At 39.3% G+C, this 19,269-nt stretch overlaps 1 protein-coding gene across 4 annotated transcripts in view; it reads right to left on the bottom strand.

The window, feature by feature from the left end:
• The window catches only part of MACROD2 (mono-ADP ribosylhydrolase 2), a 1,919,130-nt gene extending 1,900,934 nt beyond the window's left edge, over window positions 1-18,196 (bottom strand). For all 4 annotated transcript variants that reach the window (XM_057703765.1, XM_057703767.1, XM_057703766.1 and 1 more), the window contains exons 1-2: window positions 17,942-18,196; window positions 11,444-11,560 (exon numbers count right to left, since the gene is read on the bottom strand). In XM_057703765.1, the coding sequence (XP_057559748.1) occupies window positions 11,444-11,560; window positions 17,942-17,987 (163 nt within the window). In that variant the 5' untranslated portion in view covers window positions 17,988-18,196. The remainder of the gene's footprint in view (window positions 1-11,443; window positions 11,561-17,941) is intronic.
• Window positions 18,197-19,269: the final 1,073 nt, after the last annotated feature.

Genomic DNA, 19,269 nt, shown 5'->3' on the forward strand with positions numbered 1-19,269 from the left:
ATGGTTTTCATCCTTCAATTTGTTGATATGATGTATCACGTTGATTGATTTGCGTATATTGAAGAATCCTTGCATCCCAGGGATAAACCCCAGTTGATCATGGTGTATGATTTTTTTAATGTGCTGTTGGAGTCTGTTAGCTAGTATTTTGTTGAGGATTTTTGCATCTATATTCATCAGTGATATTGGTCTGTAATTTTCTTTTTTTGTGACATCTTTGCCTGGTTTTGGAATCAGGGTGATGGTGGCCTCGTAGAATGAGTTTGGGAGTGTTCCGCCTTCTGCAATATTTTGGAAGAGTTTGAGAAGGATAGGTGTTAGCTCTTCTCTAAATGTTTAATAGAATTCGCCTGTGAATCCATCTGGTTCTGGACTTTTGTGTGTTGGGAGATTTTTAATCACTGCCTCAATTTCCGTACTTGTGATTGGTCTGTTCATAGTTTCTATTTCTTCCTGGTTCAGTCTTGGAAGATTGTATGTTTCTAAGAATGTATCCATTTCTTCCAGGTTATCCAATTGATTGGTATATAGTTGCTTGTAGTAGTCTCTCATGATCTTTGGTATTTCTGAGGTGTCTGTTGTGACTTCTCCTTTTTCATTTCTAATTCTGTTGATTTGCATCTTCTCCCTTTTTTTCTTGATGAGTCTGGCTAATGGTTTATCAATTTTGTTAATCTGCTCAAAGAACCAGCTTTTAGTTTTATTAATTTTTGCTATGGCTTCCTTCCTCTCTTTTTCATTTATTTCTGATCTGATCTTTATGATTTCTTTCCTTCTGCTCACTTTGGGGTTTCTTTGTTCTTCTTTTTCTAATTGTTTTAGGTGTAAGATTAGGTTGTTTATTCGATATTGTTCTTGTTTCTTAAGGTAGGGCTGTATTGCTATAAACTTCCCTCTTAGAACTGCTTTTGCTGCGTCCCATAGGTTTTGGGTTGTTGTGTTTTCATTGTCATTTGTTTCTAGATATTTTTTGATTTCCTCTTTGATTTCTTTAGTGATTTCTTGGTTGTTTAATAGTGAATTGTTTAGCCTCCATGTGTTTGTATTTTTTGCAGTTTTTTTCCTGTAATTGATATCTAGTCTCATGGCATTGTGGTCTGAGAAGATGCGTGATATGATTTCAATTTTCTTGAATTTGCCAAGGTTTGATTTGTGACCCAAGATATAATCTATCCTGGAAAATGTTCTGTGTGCACTTGAGAAGAAAGTGTAGTCTGTCGTTTTTGGATGGAATGTCCTATAAATATCAATGAAGTCAAGATGGTCTAATGTGTCATTTAAAGCTTGTGTGTCTTTATTTATTTTCTGTTTGGATGATCTGTCCATTGATGTAAGTGGGGTGTTCAAGTCTCCCACTATTATTGTGTTACTGTCGATGTCCCCTTTTATAGCTGTTAGCATTTGCCTTATGTATTGAGGTGCTCCTATGTTGGGTGCATAGATATTTACCATTGTGATATGTTCTTCTCAAATGGATCCCTTGATCATTATGCAGTGTCCTTCCTTGTCTCTTTTAATAGTCTTTACTTTAAGGTCTAATTTGTCTGATATGAGTATTGCTACTCCAGCTTTCTTTGGACTTCCATTTGCATGGAATATCTTTTTCCATCCCTTTACTTTCAGTCTATATGTATCCCTTGGTCTGAAGTGGGTTTCTTATAGGCAGCATATAGAAGGGTCTTGTTTTTGTATCCATTAAGCCAGTCTGTGTCTTTTGGTTGGAGCATTTAATCCATTTACATTTAAGGTGATTATTGACATGTGTGTTCCTATTACCATTTTCTGAATTGTTTTGGGTTTGTATTTGTAGGTGTTTTCCTTTTCTTGTGTTTCCTACTTAGAGAAGTTCCTTTAGCAATTCTTGTAAGGCTGGTTTGGTGGTGCTGAATTCTCTTAACTTTTGCTTGTCTGGAAAGCTTTTGATTTCTCCCTCAAATCTGAATGAGATTCTTGCTGGGTAGAATATTCTTGGCTGTAGGTTTCTCTCTTTCAGAACTTTCAGTATATCCTGCCACTCCCTTCTGGCGTGCAGAGTTTCTGTAGAAAGGTCAGCTGTTATCCTTATGGGTTTTCCCTTATATGTTATTTGTTGCTTTTCTCTTGCTACTTTTAATATCTTTTTTGTGTGTTTAATTTTCGTTAGTTTGATTAATATGTGCCTTGGTGTATTTCTCTTTGGGTTTATTCTGTATGGGACTCTCTGTGCTTCTTGGACTTGGTTAATTATTTCCTTTCCCATGTTGGGGAGGTTTTTCCACTATAACCTCTTCAAATATTTTCTCAGACCCTTTCTTGTTTTCTTCTTCTTCTGGGATGCCTATAATTCGAATGTTGGTACGTTTAAGGTTATCACTGAGGTCTCTGAGACTGTCTTCTATTCTTTTTATTCTTTTTTCTTTTTCCTGCTCTGTGGCAGTTATTTCCCCCATTCTATGTTCCAACTCACTTATTCGTTCTTCTGCCTCAGTCATTCTGCTGGTTGTAGCATCTAGAGTATTTTTAATTTCAGTTATTTTGTTATCCATTGCTGTTTGTTTTTCTGAGTTCTTATGAACTGTTTCTTGTACTTTATTTTGTTATCGAGATTTTGTATCATTTTTACTATCAATACTCTGAATTCTTTTTCAGGCATTTTTCCTATTTCCTCCTCATTTATTTGGTCTTGTGGGTTTTTTTCCTGCTCCTTTGCCTGCATGGTGTTTCTTTGTTTCCTCATGGTTGTCCAAACTTTTGGGGTTGCTTGTCCTGGCGATAGATGTGTTTATAGAAGGCTGTCCTAGCCTCAGACTAATGTCCAAGTGTTGGGTTAAACAAATATTAAGTTTACATACAGGAATATAAAGTTCTGTCTCCTAAAAACTGACTTTTCATGGAGATTGGACAGTTCTTTTCCTGGCTGAGGCCACGCTCCAGCGGGAAAGACCTGAGCCACTCTGAACATCGCACGGGGGCCAGCGGGGGTCTTTGATGATTTCTGAATACCAAGAGTCAACTTAGGACACAGGTAAAATACAAAAAAATTCAAAACCCACAATGAAATAAGATCTCAATGTGATGGAGAGACTCAGGAATTTGGACTTAACTTTTATTTCTTTGGTCAGCCATCACCTCTTACAAAAATAATTTAAAAGCAGAAATTTGTTAAAGAGAGCAAATGAGGCTGAACTTCTATGCTAACCAAAAGACACAAAGATTACACACATGCCTCTCCAGTCAACCCACAGATCTCAGAATATTTCTATACATCTCAAAAAAATGGAAATTCAGACTTACAAAGACTTCACAATTCGGATATTTTCTAGTTAACTGTTTTCAAATGACCTATAAATCAGATCTGAATACTGCATATAAGATACGAAATATGAAGTTTCTTTCTAAATGACCCTTTTAATATTCTGTCCCACCTGAATAAAATAGTTTTATAGTTTCCACTTAACTCATCTTCATAATTTATTACATTTTTCATCCCTTACTGTTCCATATAAACATTAAAAGTAGTGACTTACAGTCAGTCTAAACTTACAGCTGTAGCTATTTTCTCTGATACCAACCAGTAAGAGAAAAGTAGCTTAAGCATGGCAAAGTCATGCTTCTCTGAGTGGCATTCTAGTAAAACAGCGTAGAAAGTAGCAAAAGAGAACAGAACACATACCAATTAAATCTGAGAACTGAACTTCTGCCCCTACAAAGAAGCTATGCCATCCTTCTATCATATCCACCCATCCACTTATGTTTCTATATCTAGCTTTGTCTTTCTACTATATCCTAGCACTACAGTTTAGTAACTGTATGTATTTGTACAGGCACTATTTTTTTTTTAGGCACTATACTTTAAATGAGGCGTTCCCATTTAACACATGTGTGGAGGGAGGAGGAGTGGGGAAAGAGAAAAATTCAAAATGACAGTCAAAACTTAAAGAGAAAGAACTCTTTCGTTACTTCGGAGGATTTCAGGAAACCAACTCAATCCAAAAACTGGTAAATAAAAGGAAATCTAGCATTTATTCTGCCCTTTCTGTATAAATTGTACTGCATAAAAACAAAAAAAGTTGATAAGGAAAAGTTCTTTATAGAAGTCCAACTAATAAACAAAGAAGGAATGATAAAATTAAGATACTGTTATTTTGCAACCCTTAATAAACTAATGGATAAATCACCAATGGCTGCTAAATTCAAGAGGTAAAAAGTTGATAGGGAACTTTACAAAGAATGGATTAGGCAGACAATACTTGAACCTAGTGATCAATCTTATCACCATAGAGAGCAATAATATCATGCAAAAAGATCATACAATAATCTATATTCTTTCAAAAAAAAAATTAAACCCAAGTCTGATCAAGCCTCTCAATTTAACTATGAGCTCATAAGAAACATACGGGGACAGAGGAACATGCTAAATGACACAATAAAGATGCACTGAGTAAAATCCAAAATGTGAAAAATTATATAAGACAACCTACATTATTCAACAAACTACAAGAGGGAAAAAGGACAGAAAGAGAAGAAGCTATAGATTAAGAGAGACTTAAGAAATATATCAGTATGTGAATCTTGTTTAGATCTTGACTCAAGCAAATCAACTGTACAAAAAAGCAAAACTCTTTATTAGACAATGAGAAAAATGTGAATACTAACTGGACACTTAATTACATTAAAGAATTCTTAATTTTCAGATGTGATAGCATTGTGGTTACATTAAAACAACAAAAAAGTGTCCCTCCCTTTTAGAGATGTATGCATCGGCACACACATACATTTACAGATAAAGTTGATAAGATATACAGGAATTGTTTAAAACAGTCTGGGAGAAAGGTGCAGGGAGCACTGATACTCATGAAATAAAATTGACCATCACTAACTGTTGAAACTGGGTAGTGATTTATCAAGGTTCATCACACTACTCTATTTTTTTTTTTTTTTTTAAAACATGTACCATAATGTTTATTGCAGCACTATTTACAATAGCCAGGACATGGAAGCAACCCAAATGCCCATCAACAAATGAACGGATACAGAAGATGTGGCATATATATACAATGGAATATTACTCAGCTATAAAAAGGGATGAGATGGAGCTATATGTAATGAGGTGGATAGAACTACAATCTGTCATACAGAGTGAAGTAAGTCAGAAAGAGAAGGACAAACACTGCATGCCAACTCACATATACGGAATCTAAAAATGGCACTGATGAACTCAATGACAAGAACAAGGATGCAGATACAGAGAAGAAACTGAAACAAACAGATCTTAAGCGCTCATATTCCACCTTCACTGATCTTCCCTGATTCCCAAATGCCAGAGAACCTGCCCAGAAAGCATCACTCCTTGAAGACAGTGCATGCTAGACTGGGTCATGCACCCCAGGCCAGCTCTGTAAAGATTCTGGGCCCTGTGAGCCACTTCCTAGCTCTGGTTTTCAGTGCCAACCCTTATCCACTTTCCAAGTCAATGGCTCTAGTTTCTCTGCATGAGGAAAGTTCTTTCCGCCTCTGGCCCCAAGGAAGAATTCCCTGGTTTCAGGTAATTCTGCCGCACCCAGCAGACGTCCCCTTCCTCTCCCCGCGACCTCCCTTTGTCTCAGGCTCCCACCTCTTCCCTGGATGGATCCTTTCCTACGTGTTTCATCTGTAACCAGCCACTCAAATATAAGGTACATCTTATCTCGTCTAGAGTGGCTCTTCTTTGTTTCAATTGGAGATTTTTCTCCTCCTTTTTGTTAACTTTTCTAAATTATGTAAAAGATACATACTCATTTTTAGAAGTCAAACAATACAGAGAAGCAGTTCTTTGAAGGTTCATAGTCTTCTCACCTTCTAACCAATTCCATTCCAGTGACTTAACCAAGGATATCAGTTTGCTATGCAATTTTCCCTCCCACCTTTCAAAATTAGAGCTTATTATTCATATTTATAACTATTCTTAATCTTTTCAGAGTTACAGATCTCTCTGAGGGTCTGATAAAAGCTACAGACACTCTTCCTCATGCCTGCATGAAGGCACACACACAGGCACTTTTGCACTGAATTTCAAGGGTTTTGTGGACCGTAAAGTAATAATTCCAGTTTCTGAGCTTGTACCTCTGGATCAACTTTTCTTGCCCATGTGCTCTCAGGCACTAGTCCCATCATCCCTGAAGCTATGCTTGTTCCTCCAAGAATTGTCAAGAAAATGCCTCTTTTTGACTTGTCCCTCCTACAAGGAGTCCTTCTCACTCTGGAACCTCTCACTGGAGTCCTGTGTCCTGTCTGAAGAAGCCCCGTAATCTACAGCACATTTTAAGAACCAGCAAAGAAGTAGAACTGAACTGAATGCTAAACTAGCCCTTCTAATGACCTCGGGCAGGCTGAAGAAGGGCACTGATGGGGCCCAATCAGGAGACGATGACAGCAGCCACCAGGGGAGAGACGACCAGTCCCAGGCCATGTGCAGCTCCACACTTACAGCAAATCGGACACCTCTGAGCTGGATGAACCTTCACAACCATCTGGGCCATCCTCCTCATTTTCCCTGAAACTGTAAAGTCACGTTCCCCATGAGAACTGTGGGCTCCTTGAGTCCAGAGAACACTGTACTCCTGAGAGTACAGGGCTTGCATACGTATGAGGAAACTGAGGCCCAGGGGGATAAAGAGGTGTGTCCAAGGAGATGCAGCTTGTAGGCAGCAGAGGCCGGATTTGTGACCCCCAGATGAGCGTTCCTCCACTACATCTCAGCCTGACCATGGCCTTCTGTGGTGAAGAGGTGGCACAGCCCTTTTAGAGAACTGTCTCTCAGAAACAACTGTGATTTTATTCTTGAAGCGTTCAATGTGAACGACATTCCCAAGATTTCCAGTTTTTCCATTCACTTTAACCTTCTCCCATAGAAACTGTTCAAAATTTCCAGAATCAAAAATTCCATCTTCTACTGGACGAGTAAGGTCCAAATTAAACTTCCAGGTTGACTTCTTAGGCTTCTTGTCTTTCTTCGGCGCCATCTTGAAAGCCGGCCGCGCGATCAAAGAGACTCTATTTTTATATATGGTTTTTTTTTTTGGTCGGAATAAATTTATTTCATCTGTCTGTAAACAAGGTGTTTAATAGTTATGGCATTTTTTTAAATGCATATTAAATCAGATGAGTTAGACTATATCCCAGATGTAACAAAGTGCAGGGAAAGAAATGGACAAATCAGCAACTAGATTTGTTTTTAAATCCGTACATTATCTACAAGGCCCAAACAATAGAAGCAAATACTAGAATGTCCCTAAGTAGTGCCATTCAAAAGAAACCTTTAGTAGGTCAGTTAAAATCCATCTCACAATAGCAACAGTTCATTTTAACAATAGTATGGCACAGAACACAAATGAAAAAAATTCATCACAAGACAGCCAAGTCCACAATAATGCAACTTCATATAAAAACTCAAGCTGCAAATAAAAATTGGTCCTATGAAGAACAAACTGGACACACTCCAGATGGTTATGTTGGGATACCTAATGTCCATAATGGCAGCCTTTTACAATTTTACTAAAGAGTAGAGCTGGTGTGCAAAGAAAAAGACAGGAACAAAAATGTGAGCTATTGCAATGATGGAATGTCCCTGGGGATTCAATCAGTACGGTTACTATAAGGTCATGGGAGGAAGTGCCTTTTGCTCTTGTTTTGCAGTTGCACTTGTCATATGTCCCGTAGCCACTATGAAAAAAGGTCTGTCTTTACTCAAGTGCAACAACAATACTAAAAGCAAACTACTGCAGCTCTCAATAGCTCATCAACAAAAGGAATATTAATTGGTTAAATTAACCAGACACTGCATAAAAGAAGATGGAAGCAAACCAAATACCTATGTGCAAAGGGAGGGGGTGGGAAGAGAGGAGTGCCCCCTCCCCCCTTAAATAATTCTGTTCACTTTTGTTTTGTTTCCTTGTGTACTCCAGCATTGGTTATAGTCATGGGAAAGGAAGGTGTCCACAGAGGGACACTTAAGAAAGCATATGAACTCGCTTTATACCTGAGGAGGTCTGATGTGTAAGCAGCCTCTCCCCATCTACCTAGCAACTGTCTTCATCACCACCCCAATTATGGTCACAGTGCTACCAGACTATAGATGGTAGCTAATTTTTCTTTACCTATTTTCTAATGTCACAATTCCTCTTTGCCCAATGGACCATTTGTATGTTAACCACTGTATGTAACCAACCTTATCTGGCAACATAATTGCAGCACAGTAATAATTTGCATGATACCTTGAAATGTGGGGGGAGGGGGCATGCCAAGTTGGGCATCACTTTGTCTTAGCAATTAATGGGATATTGATTACTAAAATAAGTTAATATTAAGCAAGGTGCCGGCTGTACAATCTCTAATTTGATCAATGTATTTCAGCACTTTGAGCATTTACTTAGCTCATTTAGTCTTCCTTTTTTGTGGCGCATGGTTGGGAGGAAAAAGTGCATGTATCTTTCCTTTATATATGTTTTTAAATGCTCATTTTAAAGTTTGAAAAAAAATTACGAAAAAAGAATTGTCCTTTGTAGATATTAACCTCTGAAGCATTCTTATGTAACATACTGACTGGGCCCACCTACACGTGGGGTACTATTTCAGGTGCTAGAGACAGTATAATAGGAGAGACAAGCATTTTTAAATTCCCTACAACAGAACAACTGACAAATGAAACAGAATTATTACATAATTGCTAACACAGAGAAAGAAATAATTAGAAGCACATAATTCCAGAGATTTACTAATAGTAGTGGACAAATATAAACATAAACAATATGAAAAAGGCTTTTTTGGTAATCATCTCCCATTCTTTCCTCTGCTGATCCCTGGTTTTCCAATATTACCAAAGTAGTAAGTCAAAGTAAAAAATATTGGGTTGGCCAAAAAGCTCATTCGAGTTTTTCCATGTTATGAAAAAACCCAAATGAACTTTTTGGCCAACCCAATATTATCTACTTGCTTCCTCCTTTCTGCACAAACACTGATTTTATATTATTTGGCAATTTTTGGTTTCCTTTTGTTAAGACAGCTTAAAATTGAAATTATGACAAGTACATTTGCCCACTCCCCTCATTTTAATTTAACTTTCTATTACAACAAAATAACAAGAAGCATTTAATTAAAGTAACAGAAAACTGAGCAAAGTTAAGAAAAAAACTTTTTAAACAATAGCTTGAGATTGTTTCCACGTGATCATGGATATCAAGGCCAAAATGGTCTTCTATAAAAATAGAGACAATAATATTAAACTACTAAATTTAAAATTGGCATATTGTGCTAGCCCAAAAAGTACTATGATGTATATCTTTAAACAATCTTTCAAACTAATAAAATACTACAACTCTCTTGACTAATATTTTATTATAAATGAGCACTGAGTAGGTAACACTGAAAGAAAGCACTACGAAAGATATATATAATGCAAAGAAATTAACAGATATTACTTATAGAATGAGTCATTCCATTTCATGAAAAAAATAAGAGACTAGTCACCAATTTCTAGGTCACAATAGAGAGAAACAAGTAACATTAGATGGAAATAAAACATTGTTTAATAGAAACACAATTTTGATCACACCACCTAGTTCCTCATGAAGAACTTTCATGTTCAAAAAAGCATGAAGGAAAAAAATGAAATATAGAGAGCAATTGTAAACCATTTATAAAGCTAATATGAAAGGATTAAATACATAGGCTCTTGTTAGGGAATAACAATGTGAGATGTTAGTCAATATATCTTTTCTGATTACGGGAAATATTTCGGTCTCTGGTATCTCTGAAAATATCCAACTCTGAGTTCTCTAACAACGCAGTTCAACCCTACACTGTCACGTGCTGAATATTCAAACAGAAGCAACCAACATAAAGGCCAAGCCTCTACACAGAGGTGAGCAGACCCAACACTGAGCAATGCAGCCTGGGTAACAATATTGCTTTTTCAATTATTCTGGCAGCAACAGAAATCTACCTCTATTTCAGGAGGCAAAATTTGTTTAAAAAAAAGATCATCAGCTATTGCATCCTTAAAAAACTGACCACTTACAATAGCAATGAAGAAAAAAAAAGCAGATGAATGAAGAACAAGTAAAATAAGAGGTTCACTTGTCACAAGTGGAGCTGAAGTATTCAATATCAGTTTCTCATAAAAAAAGAATAAATGACTGAGACTCAAACATGAAGAGGCACATGGCCCTCATTCAGTCAAGACCCAGAAATCTGTCCTTTTGATCTATACTCTTTTCTTTACACAGCACTACCTTCTCTCAATGATGTCTTAATTAGACCATTATTAAAACAACTTGCATTTACTGCAGACACTGGGCAAGCAGGTCAGATGTGCACATTCCAATAAGCTTGTTCAGCGACCCCAACAAAACCTGTTGAGTAGAGCCAACTAGCCCATTTGCCCAAGGTCACACATGTTTCCAGGCAGGGTAAGCTCTAAAAGAACCCACGTGTTTTGCCTTCCTAGAAAAACAAAATTCTCTCTAAAGCCCAAACATTCAGATAAACGTGTTTTTGTCACAGACACCAAAGACTAATTTGGCTGCTGTTTCCCACAGACTTTGTCCATAGGAATTCCATGCTAGTCTTGTTCTGGGTGCACAGTATATTCTATAGTTCCACCAATCTATGACCACAACCTATGAAATTAGAATGTTCTAAGTCCCTTTCATAAAATTATCTTTCTTTCTCAACATTTATGTATCCTAAAAAGCACCGTTTCTTCTCAAAATTCATATCCAGGCTATTAACACCAATGAGTGCTCTTTCAGAGATAACATATTAAACATCCAATAAACCTATTATGTTGTTTTTTAGAACTGTTTCCATATACCTTTTTAATACTTACCAGCTCATTTATATTCTAACACATATATTTTCCCTCAAACAATCTAAACTAATCAAACCACAAAAACTTTGAGAGTGAGTAAATTTTGTCATACAAATACTTTCCAGGTAGACATAATAGCACATCATACAAAGCATACATTCTTCTCTAAAATTATGTGAAATATTATTTGGTTTTTCTCTGTCCTTCCTAATATACTACCTTTCAACAGCACCCAATCCTTAAAATAACTTGAAGAAATCCGATATGAATGAACCTAATCAAAACAAACTCAGAAGGCCATCCCACCAAAGCAACATATCCCTAATATCATTTGCTCCCAGAACTACTGCCGAATAGTTTTTTTAAAGTACCTGTAAAAAAGTACCATAATATAAATGTGGTATATTTCCAAACATGAATTATGTTAAAATAATTTCTTGAGTTTAAATAACACAGAGTATATTGCTAAAAACAATTAAATGACAACCAATTATTTCATATAGCAAAAATGACATATTTTATTAAATGCCAGTTATTCAATTCTATCAACAGTTGTCCTGCAGAAGTCATAAATAAATTAGAACAGTATCTACCTGAAAACTGTTCTGAGAAACTTACCATCATTTTGGCTCTTGCCCTTCATCTCCTCTTTCCACGATGGGATGGTGTTCAGGGGAACATAGTCCCTTACGTATTCTTTGCGTCTCTCCTCTACGGTCATCTTCAGCAAACGTTCTTGCAAAATAAAAGCAGAATCTCCATTTGTATTTAACTTTTAAGTTCAGGAATTATTTTATAATTTAAATATTAACCACCTGAAACTAACCAAAGAATTGGTGTGGGCTTGAAGAATACCAAAATACAAATCTAATGACTCCATATTTGAGTGTCAAAAGGTATCAAATTAATACCAATTAGTAGGGGGGAAAAAAAGATCAAAGCCTGATGAGGAAGACATTCTTGTAACAGTCCAAGAAAGAAGTAAACTCTTTCAAACATCTACTGACAGCCCACTATGTGCCAGGTGATATGTATATACACTGCAGATACAAAGGTGACCTTTAACTCTCAGGAGTTCACAAGACAAAAGAGGAAACTGATAAGATTAAAAAACAGCAGCTACATAAATAAAATACAAACTCCTAAGACAAATAAGTACAAATGCTAAGAGCACCAGAAAAGCAGCCACGAAGATATTTCCTTAATTCTACAAAGCCATCAACAATAAACATGCCCAGACTTCCTACGTGGCACAGTGGTTAAGAATCCACCTGCCAATGCAGGGGACACGGGTTCGAGTCCTGCTCCAGGAAGATCTCACATGTTTCGGAGCAACTAAGCCCCTGTGCCACAACTACTGAGCCTGTGCTCTGGAGCCCGTGAGCCACAACTATTGAGCCCGTGTGCCGCAACTACAGAAGCCTGAGCACCTAGAGCCCATGCTCCACAATAAAACGCCACCATAATGAGAAGCCCACGCACCACAACAAAGAGTATCCCCCACTTGCGGCAACTAGAAAAGCATGTGTTCAGCAATGAAGACCCAACACAGACAATAAATAAATAAATAAATTTTAAAAAACAATAAACATGCCCTTTCAATTAATAATATCGTTGTGGAGGGGATATAAACAATACTTTAAGTATAAATCTTTGATTATAAAACACTTTTTAAACACTTAGAATTAACAATAGTTGATGTCATTTATAAAGAATTCACTGTGTGCCAGGTACTTCCCGTGTATAACTTTATTAAAATATCTTCCCAACACTCAGCAAAACTGATGGTATTATTATCCCTATTTTGCAGATAAGGAAATGAAGCACAGCAAAGTTCAGTAGTCTGTCCAAAGCAAGAGAGCTTTCCATTAAAATCCAGTCAGATATTTCCCTTAGTCAAAAACTACAGCCTAGGGATTTCCCTGGTAAATGCGGTGGTTAAGAATCCGCCTGCCAATGCAGGGGAAACGGGTTTAATCCCTGGCCCAGGAAGATCCCACATGCCAAGGAGCAACTAAGCCCGTGTGCCACAACTACTGAGCCTGCACTCTAGAGCCCACGAGCCACAACTACTGAAGACCACACGCCTAGAGCCCATGCTCCACAGTAACAGAAGCCACCGCACTGAGAAACCCGCACATCACAACAAACAGTAGCCCCTGCTCACCGCAAATAGAGAAAGTCCGCGTGCAGCAATGAAGACCCAACACAGCCAAAAAATAAAAATAAATTTATTTTTAAAATATATATATAGCCTATACCATTAGCCTCTATACTATACTACCTTCTCAGGAAAAGCTCCCAAAAACAGGTGACATGTATGCTTGTTCCTAAAGGAGAGGTAGAATTTTGCCATGAAGAGGTAATAAATAAAGGTATTTCAGACTAGTAGAGCAATGTAAACAAAGAAAAGGAACTTTGAATAGTTTAATGAAGCTGCAAGATATGTTATGAGGCGGGAAAGTGGCCACAGAATTGAAAAGTAACTAAAAACATAAATTAAAACAGAAATGTAAAGGAATCTCCATACCATGCCAAGCAGTTTAATCTTCTATAAAGTACACCGCTAATATTTAAAGTTGATTATGCATATCCTAGAAAGTACATAAAATGATCCACTAGGATACTGGGGGGAAAAATGTAAAAAAAATTCTATTTACTTTGAATCTAAGGAAATAACAAATTAAGATCTTCTAATATTCAATATGTAAACTGACACTGGCATCCTCACTCATTTTGTACATCAGCTGTCACGTATCATATACTTACTTTACCAAAGGTCTCCACAATGTAGAGCAATTGACAGTCATATTCTCACTCTCCAGTTCTCTTTCAGTATGCTACAAGGTATTGTAGTTTAGGTTAATGGACTTAAGGACAGTATCTAGTTTTAGGTAATCTAACCCTCATAAAATAACCTTAAAAGATTCTTTCACAGGAATACACTGCAGAAAGTATTAATGTAAGTGCAAGTGAACAAATGTTGGGGAACGAACATTTCTGGCTGCTCAAAGAACTAAAATTGGCTTTTCTTCAGGCACATTAGGAGACCAAAAAAAAAGAAACATTTTAATCCCACGTGACATATTCAACTCACAATACTACAATACTCAAGGCACAATACTATATTGAGTTTAACATGCCTAGGACATTCAACTTGAAAGCAAAAATCTGGAACCAAGGAAAGATCTACCCTAAAGATTTTGGAAATTATAACTTAAAATTCTAGTCCTACAGGAAGTTCATAGGGGACGGTAAGACAGGTGACTAAATCTCAAACAAACAACATTCAGGGAGGGGGAAAAAGGGGAAAAAATGAAATAAAACTTAAGATGTCACTGGGGGTACAAGGTGAATCAGGGTCCCAGTGATGTGGAAACAAGCAGGGAAAACAGTTTTAATGAGGAGAAGAAGGGAAGTCTTGTCAATTGCCACAGGAAGATTAGAAAGAATGAAAATTAATAAGCCACTGATTCTTATCAACTGACTCAAGAATAACACTGAAAAGTGAACAAAATGGTTAACAGAGCTGTCTGGATTCTAAGGCCAAATCATGCAAACCTATGTGATCTTAGATTACTTAATTTCTTTATGGCTCTGCTTTTTTTTTTTTCCAGGTAGGTTGGTAGGTATTATTCCCAACTTAGAGGTGAGGCAATTAAGACAGAAAAGGTTGAATAACTCACCTAAGGTTCCACAGCTAGTAAGCAGTACAACTAGGATTCAAACCCAGGCAAATGGTGTTCTAAGCTCTTGATCTTACAATAACTACCTCATAGTGAGATAATTCAAGTGCATTACTTAAAATAGTGCTGGGCACACAAACAGGACTCAAATAGTAACTATTTTTATATTAGTACCATCATCATTATTATTGCATAGGAACATTAGTTTCCTTAGAGCATAACCTGAAATCCAGGAGATTTTGAGGGACTGAGGAAAAAAAGGAAAGTGAGAACAGCAACTTCAAGGTGAAGCCCTGTGGAAGGAAAGGTACCTAAGCATAGAATAGACCTGACCGTTGTTACACGTTGAGGAGAGGAACCCAAAAACACTGAGAAAACATACCCCAAAGAGAATAAATGATGGTACAAGATGTCAAATAATACAGATGAGGTAAAGAGCACAAGCAGAGGGGTTAACCTTAAAAACAAAGAAAAATGCTTCCTCTAAAAGAGCTGAAGTGCTTCCTCTAAAAAAGGACGAAAGCTGAAAGGACAAAGGACATGTAAAGAAACAAGAGTCTATGGAGGAAAATGTTAGGACTGTTCATGTTATATGACATGTACTTTCTCTGTGAATTAAAATGCAATGTCATCTGTTTAGTATAGGAGGTTAAGGTCTTGAGAATAGGAAGTTTGAAGGGAATGGTAAATTTGAAATAATCACACAGAGGAGGAAAAGTGATGACTAGTGTTTACCAAGGCACTACTAAAAAACCTCAGATCACTAATATGGAAATATTGCCATATCAAGGATCAGGCTGAAAGATATTATGAAGCAACTTGTACTTTTAGTAAGTGTCAGAAGTACAGGGAATGCAACCTAGCCTCTGTCATTCCATTTACTTAAAAGTTTAGGTGTGGACACTTAGGAAAAAAACCAGATGAATAATAAGACAGTAAGATAAAATATGAGATAATTTAACTTTCAGTACTTGAAATGATAATACACATTGAGTGGTTCTGAATTAGAGTGCAATATGTTACATTAACAGCACTTATTTAACCTCTGTGGACTTGAGAATTCCTTATTTATTTAAACAATGAAACACACTGGGGGCCACAGTCATATATAGTTTCTTCAGCTTTACACAAAACTTTTTTCTTAAAGAATGTTTCACCTTTGCAGACATACCTATTAGATGGTATACCGAGTTAAAAAATGTTTATAGAATGCCTTGGCATTTCAATGAGGTGGGTAAGCCTTCCTTTAGATTTAAATAACAGCTACAAAAATATGATACCACTCTCTCCAGTGCAATTCAGAAAAAGGTCATGCATTCCATCAGTTTCTTAATACTAACCACTGTCCTGGAAATTCTTATCTCCTTCTTGATGGTGTAACACATATATGTATTTTTTTATTGAACTATAGTTGATTTACAATTACACTTTACTAAATATTCCAAAAATAGATAACCTCAAAAAATGCTGACACATACATTAAAAAGTCTTCAACTCACAATATCTTTCTCTCTTAACATTCTCTCTCTAAAATAGATTAGTTTTGGACTAGAGAAAAAATTATTTTGTTAAATGCCCTCTTTGTGCATTTGCTTCTCTGTTTGGATAACATTAATTTGGTAATATTTTCCCCTATTATTAGAAGTAAAAGAAGAAAAAAAATCAAGATATTAAAGCTTCTAAAAGGCTTGCTTATGAAAGTCCAACAGTGTAGATGTTAAATGAAGGAACCATTATAACACTGTTACTTTAGGAACATTATTATGGCAGAAAAATATAACAGTTCTTAAGTAATCGCTACAATAGCATCAATTATTCATGTATTGAAAACAATCTCCATGTCTTCCACTATTCTGCCTTCATTATTATCAATAATACAAACCTAACATTTCAAGACCATAAATAAAAACGGGCAGAAAAGATTTTTCAATGCTTACAAGGTAAATCCTTGAAATTCAAATAACTTCTATTGCGAAAACAAAGCGAAACTATTTTATGCTACTTTATATATCAGGTTATTATTCTCAATGGCATTTGTTTTGCAACACCAAAATGTAGTTCTATACATGCCCATAATCATTAAAACATAAAGAAATGACATACAACCTAGTCTGTCAATATTTAAAGGCCATTTTAATTGAGTCATTCAGTTATGCTATGTTAAATCTTCCCAGTAGTTAACGTGGAAAGAAGTCCCTCCTCATCCCTTTCCTCATGCATTGTTTGAAGCAGACCCTATATAAAGGATTCTTTTTCCACATTCTTTCCTTTTCTTTCATCCACTGTTTGGCCCTATTTATAAAACAGCAGTTGCAATAAGAATCCACAGGTTTTAAAGAACTATTATGAAGGAAATCAACTTCCACTCCAGTCACCCCATTATCCTTGTTTTATAAAGAAGATGAGAAACTTAGAAGAGGTTTGCACATCCGTGGACCTCACTCTTGATACACAGGTTTAGTATACCTTAGCAGTAGCAGTGCAAGTACTTTCTACATTTCTGTACAATTAGCTGCTAAAGAATTTAAAGAAAGAAAAAAGGAAAAAAACAAAACTGCAGAAACTCAAGTTTTACCTTGGAATATCACCTAAGATGTCAGAGAGAAAACAGGGAGGGAGATGGAGAGGGTTGGGTCATCAGTGTCACCGTCAACCTGGCTGATCTGGATAAGCTTTGATCTGCACAAAACTGAAGGACGGGCTCATTCACTAAGAGTGACATCAGTCTCACACTGTTACTCAGAGCAACTTCAGACTATGAATGGGGATGGAATCTAGAGGGAAGTCACTGCAGAGAAAAGCCCGTTAGGACTTCTCTGAAGGCACTCAGCCTCGCGGACCAGACACGCTCTCTTAGGTTCCCCCGGGGATCCAGGTTCCAGAAGTCACACTGCGGCGCAGGAGGAGGGGCCCCGGCTGCACACCCGAAGGTGGGGACGCCCGGCCAGCGGAGGGACAGGGGACAGAGGCGAGGGGTGAACGGCTGAAGCTCTGAGGTGAGCGCGGCGCGGCAGCTGCAGCCGGGGTGCCAGCCGGCGGGCACGTGTCCGCGGGACATCGGCGCAGGAGTCCGACAGTCCCGGCTGGGTCTGGGGACAGGGTGGGGGGCCGGGGCAAGTTGTGCCGAGCCCGGGGGCCGCCGCGCGGGGGTCCGCGTCTCGAGCCGGGCGAAGGTGACCGGGCACGGCGGGCGACAGAGAGGGGCGTGCGCCCACACGTGCGCGAGCGGCAGGTGCCCGGGGGCGGCGCGTGCACGCCGGCGTGTGCGCGCGTGCGCGCGTGTGTACACACGGACCCGCCGGGGAGGCTGCACCGGCCGGCCGGGCGCGAGGCGGGAGCCGCGCGGAGGGCGCCGCGGCACACACAGCCCTGACCCCCGCCCCCACCCCACCCCACCCCCTGCCCCCCCAGGACTCGACGGGCCGGTTACCTTTCTCCTCTCTCCACACCTTTTTCTTCTTGTTGCTGGGGTACATGTTGCCGTGGGGGTGGCTGGCTTTAAGCTGCAAGTTCCCCAGGCTCACGGGCAAACAGGGTGTGTGTGGAGTGGGAGGGGTGGAAGGGGGCACTCGGGAGGGAAAAAGTGAAAGAGGCTCCGGGTCCCGCGCCGCTCGCCGCTCTCCAGTCGCCGCCCTCCTCCCTCAGCCCGCGCTCGGCTCCGGCTCCCACCCGCCTCAGTCCCGCGGCCGCCGCCACAGCAGCACAGAGCCTGTCAACTAGGTCACGCCTCGCGCTAACCTAACACCCGCGCTGGCCCCGCCTCCCAGTCGCTAGCCAGCGCCGCCTCCCATTGGCTGCACCACCCGCCGCTCTCCGCGTTCCAGCCACCGCGCGCCCCGACTTCAGCCTCAGGGCGCACGCGCAGGCGCAGGCTCGGGCCCGACGCCGAGGACGTTGGGGAGCTCGGGGGTTGGGGGGGCGGAGCCAGGGAGCGAGGGGGCTGGAGGTGGCTCACGACTGGGGCGGGGCGTGGGGCGCCCGCCTGGGAGCCTTGTGAGGCGTTGGGCGCTTGGATCCCGGCTTCCCTGCGATGGGAGAACCCGAGGGCGTGGCCTGTAGGGAGGGCCAGGTGGGCCAGGGGACTGCAGCGCAGACGGGCGAACGCTGCCTCAGCGCCTGGAAGATGTGCAAGTGGGATGTGAGTCAACAGGAATTGTAGACTTTCACTCTCGCCGTCCCGTCTGGACGAATTTTACCGGATAATCTGAAACTTTCCTCTTGGTGGGCAAATATAACCGAAAGAAGTGAAAGGATTAGGTAATGGTTCCAGACCATATACAATCAGCTCCTCGACCTTGTAGTAAAAATTATGTATTTCACTCGACTCCGGTGAAGTCTGGAAAGAACAACAGTAAACTGAACTACTCAAGGGTTTAAGACCCGGGAAGTAGTGAGCGCCAAAACTTTATATTGGAAACAGAAGTCTTACATCAAAGCACGTTCAAGTGGGTGTTAACGGGAGCCCGTCATCTTACCGTTTTATGCCCCCACCAGTTGCTTCAGTCAAGGCGCTGGTCTCAAGGGCTCTCTTGAATCTAGGCAATGCTAGTGTGCAGGTAATCTGAAAATCCAGTTCCGTTCGAGTCCACCACAAGAGGAGGGTGACCTGGAATTTAGAAGAAGTTTGGTAACTCACTGACTCCAAATTTATTATCTACAGGAACATTCTCTTCTTGAGCTTTAGACCTATACATGCTACCATATACTGGGTCTCAACTTTAAGGGGAAGCGTTATGCACTGGTTAAAAGGCGTCGGGA

The sequence above is a fragment of the Hippopotamus amphibius genome, chromosome 12 (genome assembly GCF_030028045.1).
Source record: "Hippopotamus amphibius kiboko isolate mHipAmp2 chromosome 12, mHipAmp2.hap2, whole genome shotgun sequence".
Lineage (NCBI taxonomy): Eukaryota > Metazoa > Chordata > Mammalia > Artiodactyla > Hippopotamidae > Hippopotamus > Hippopotamus amphibius.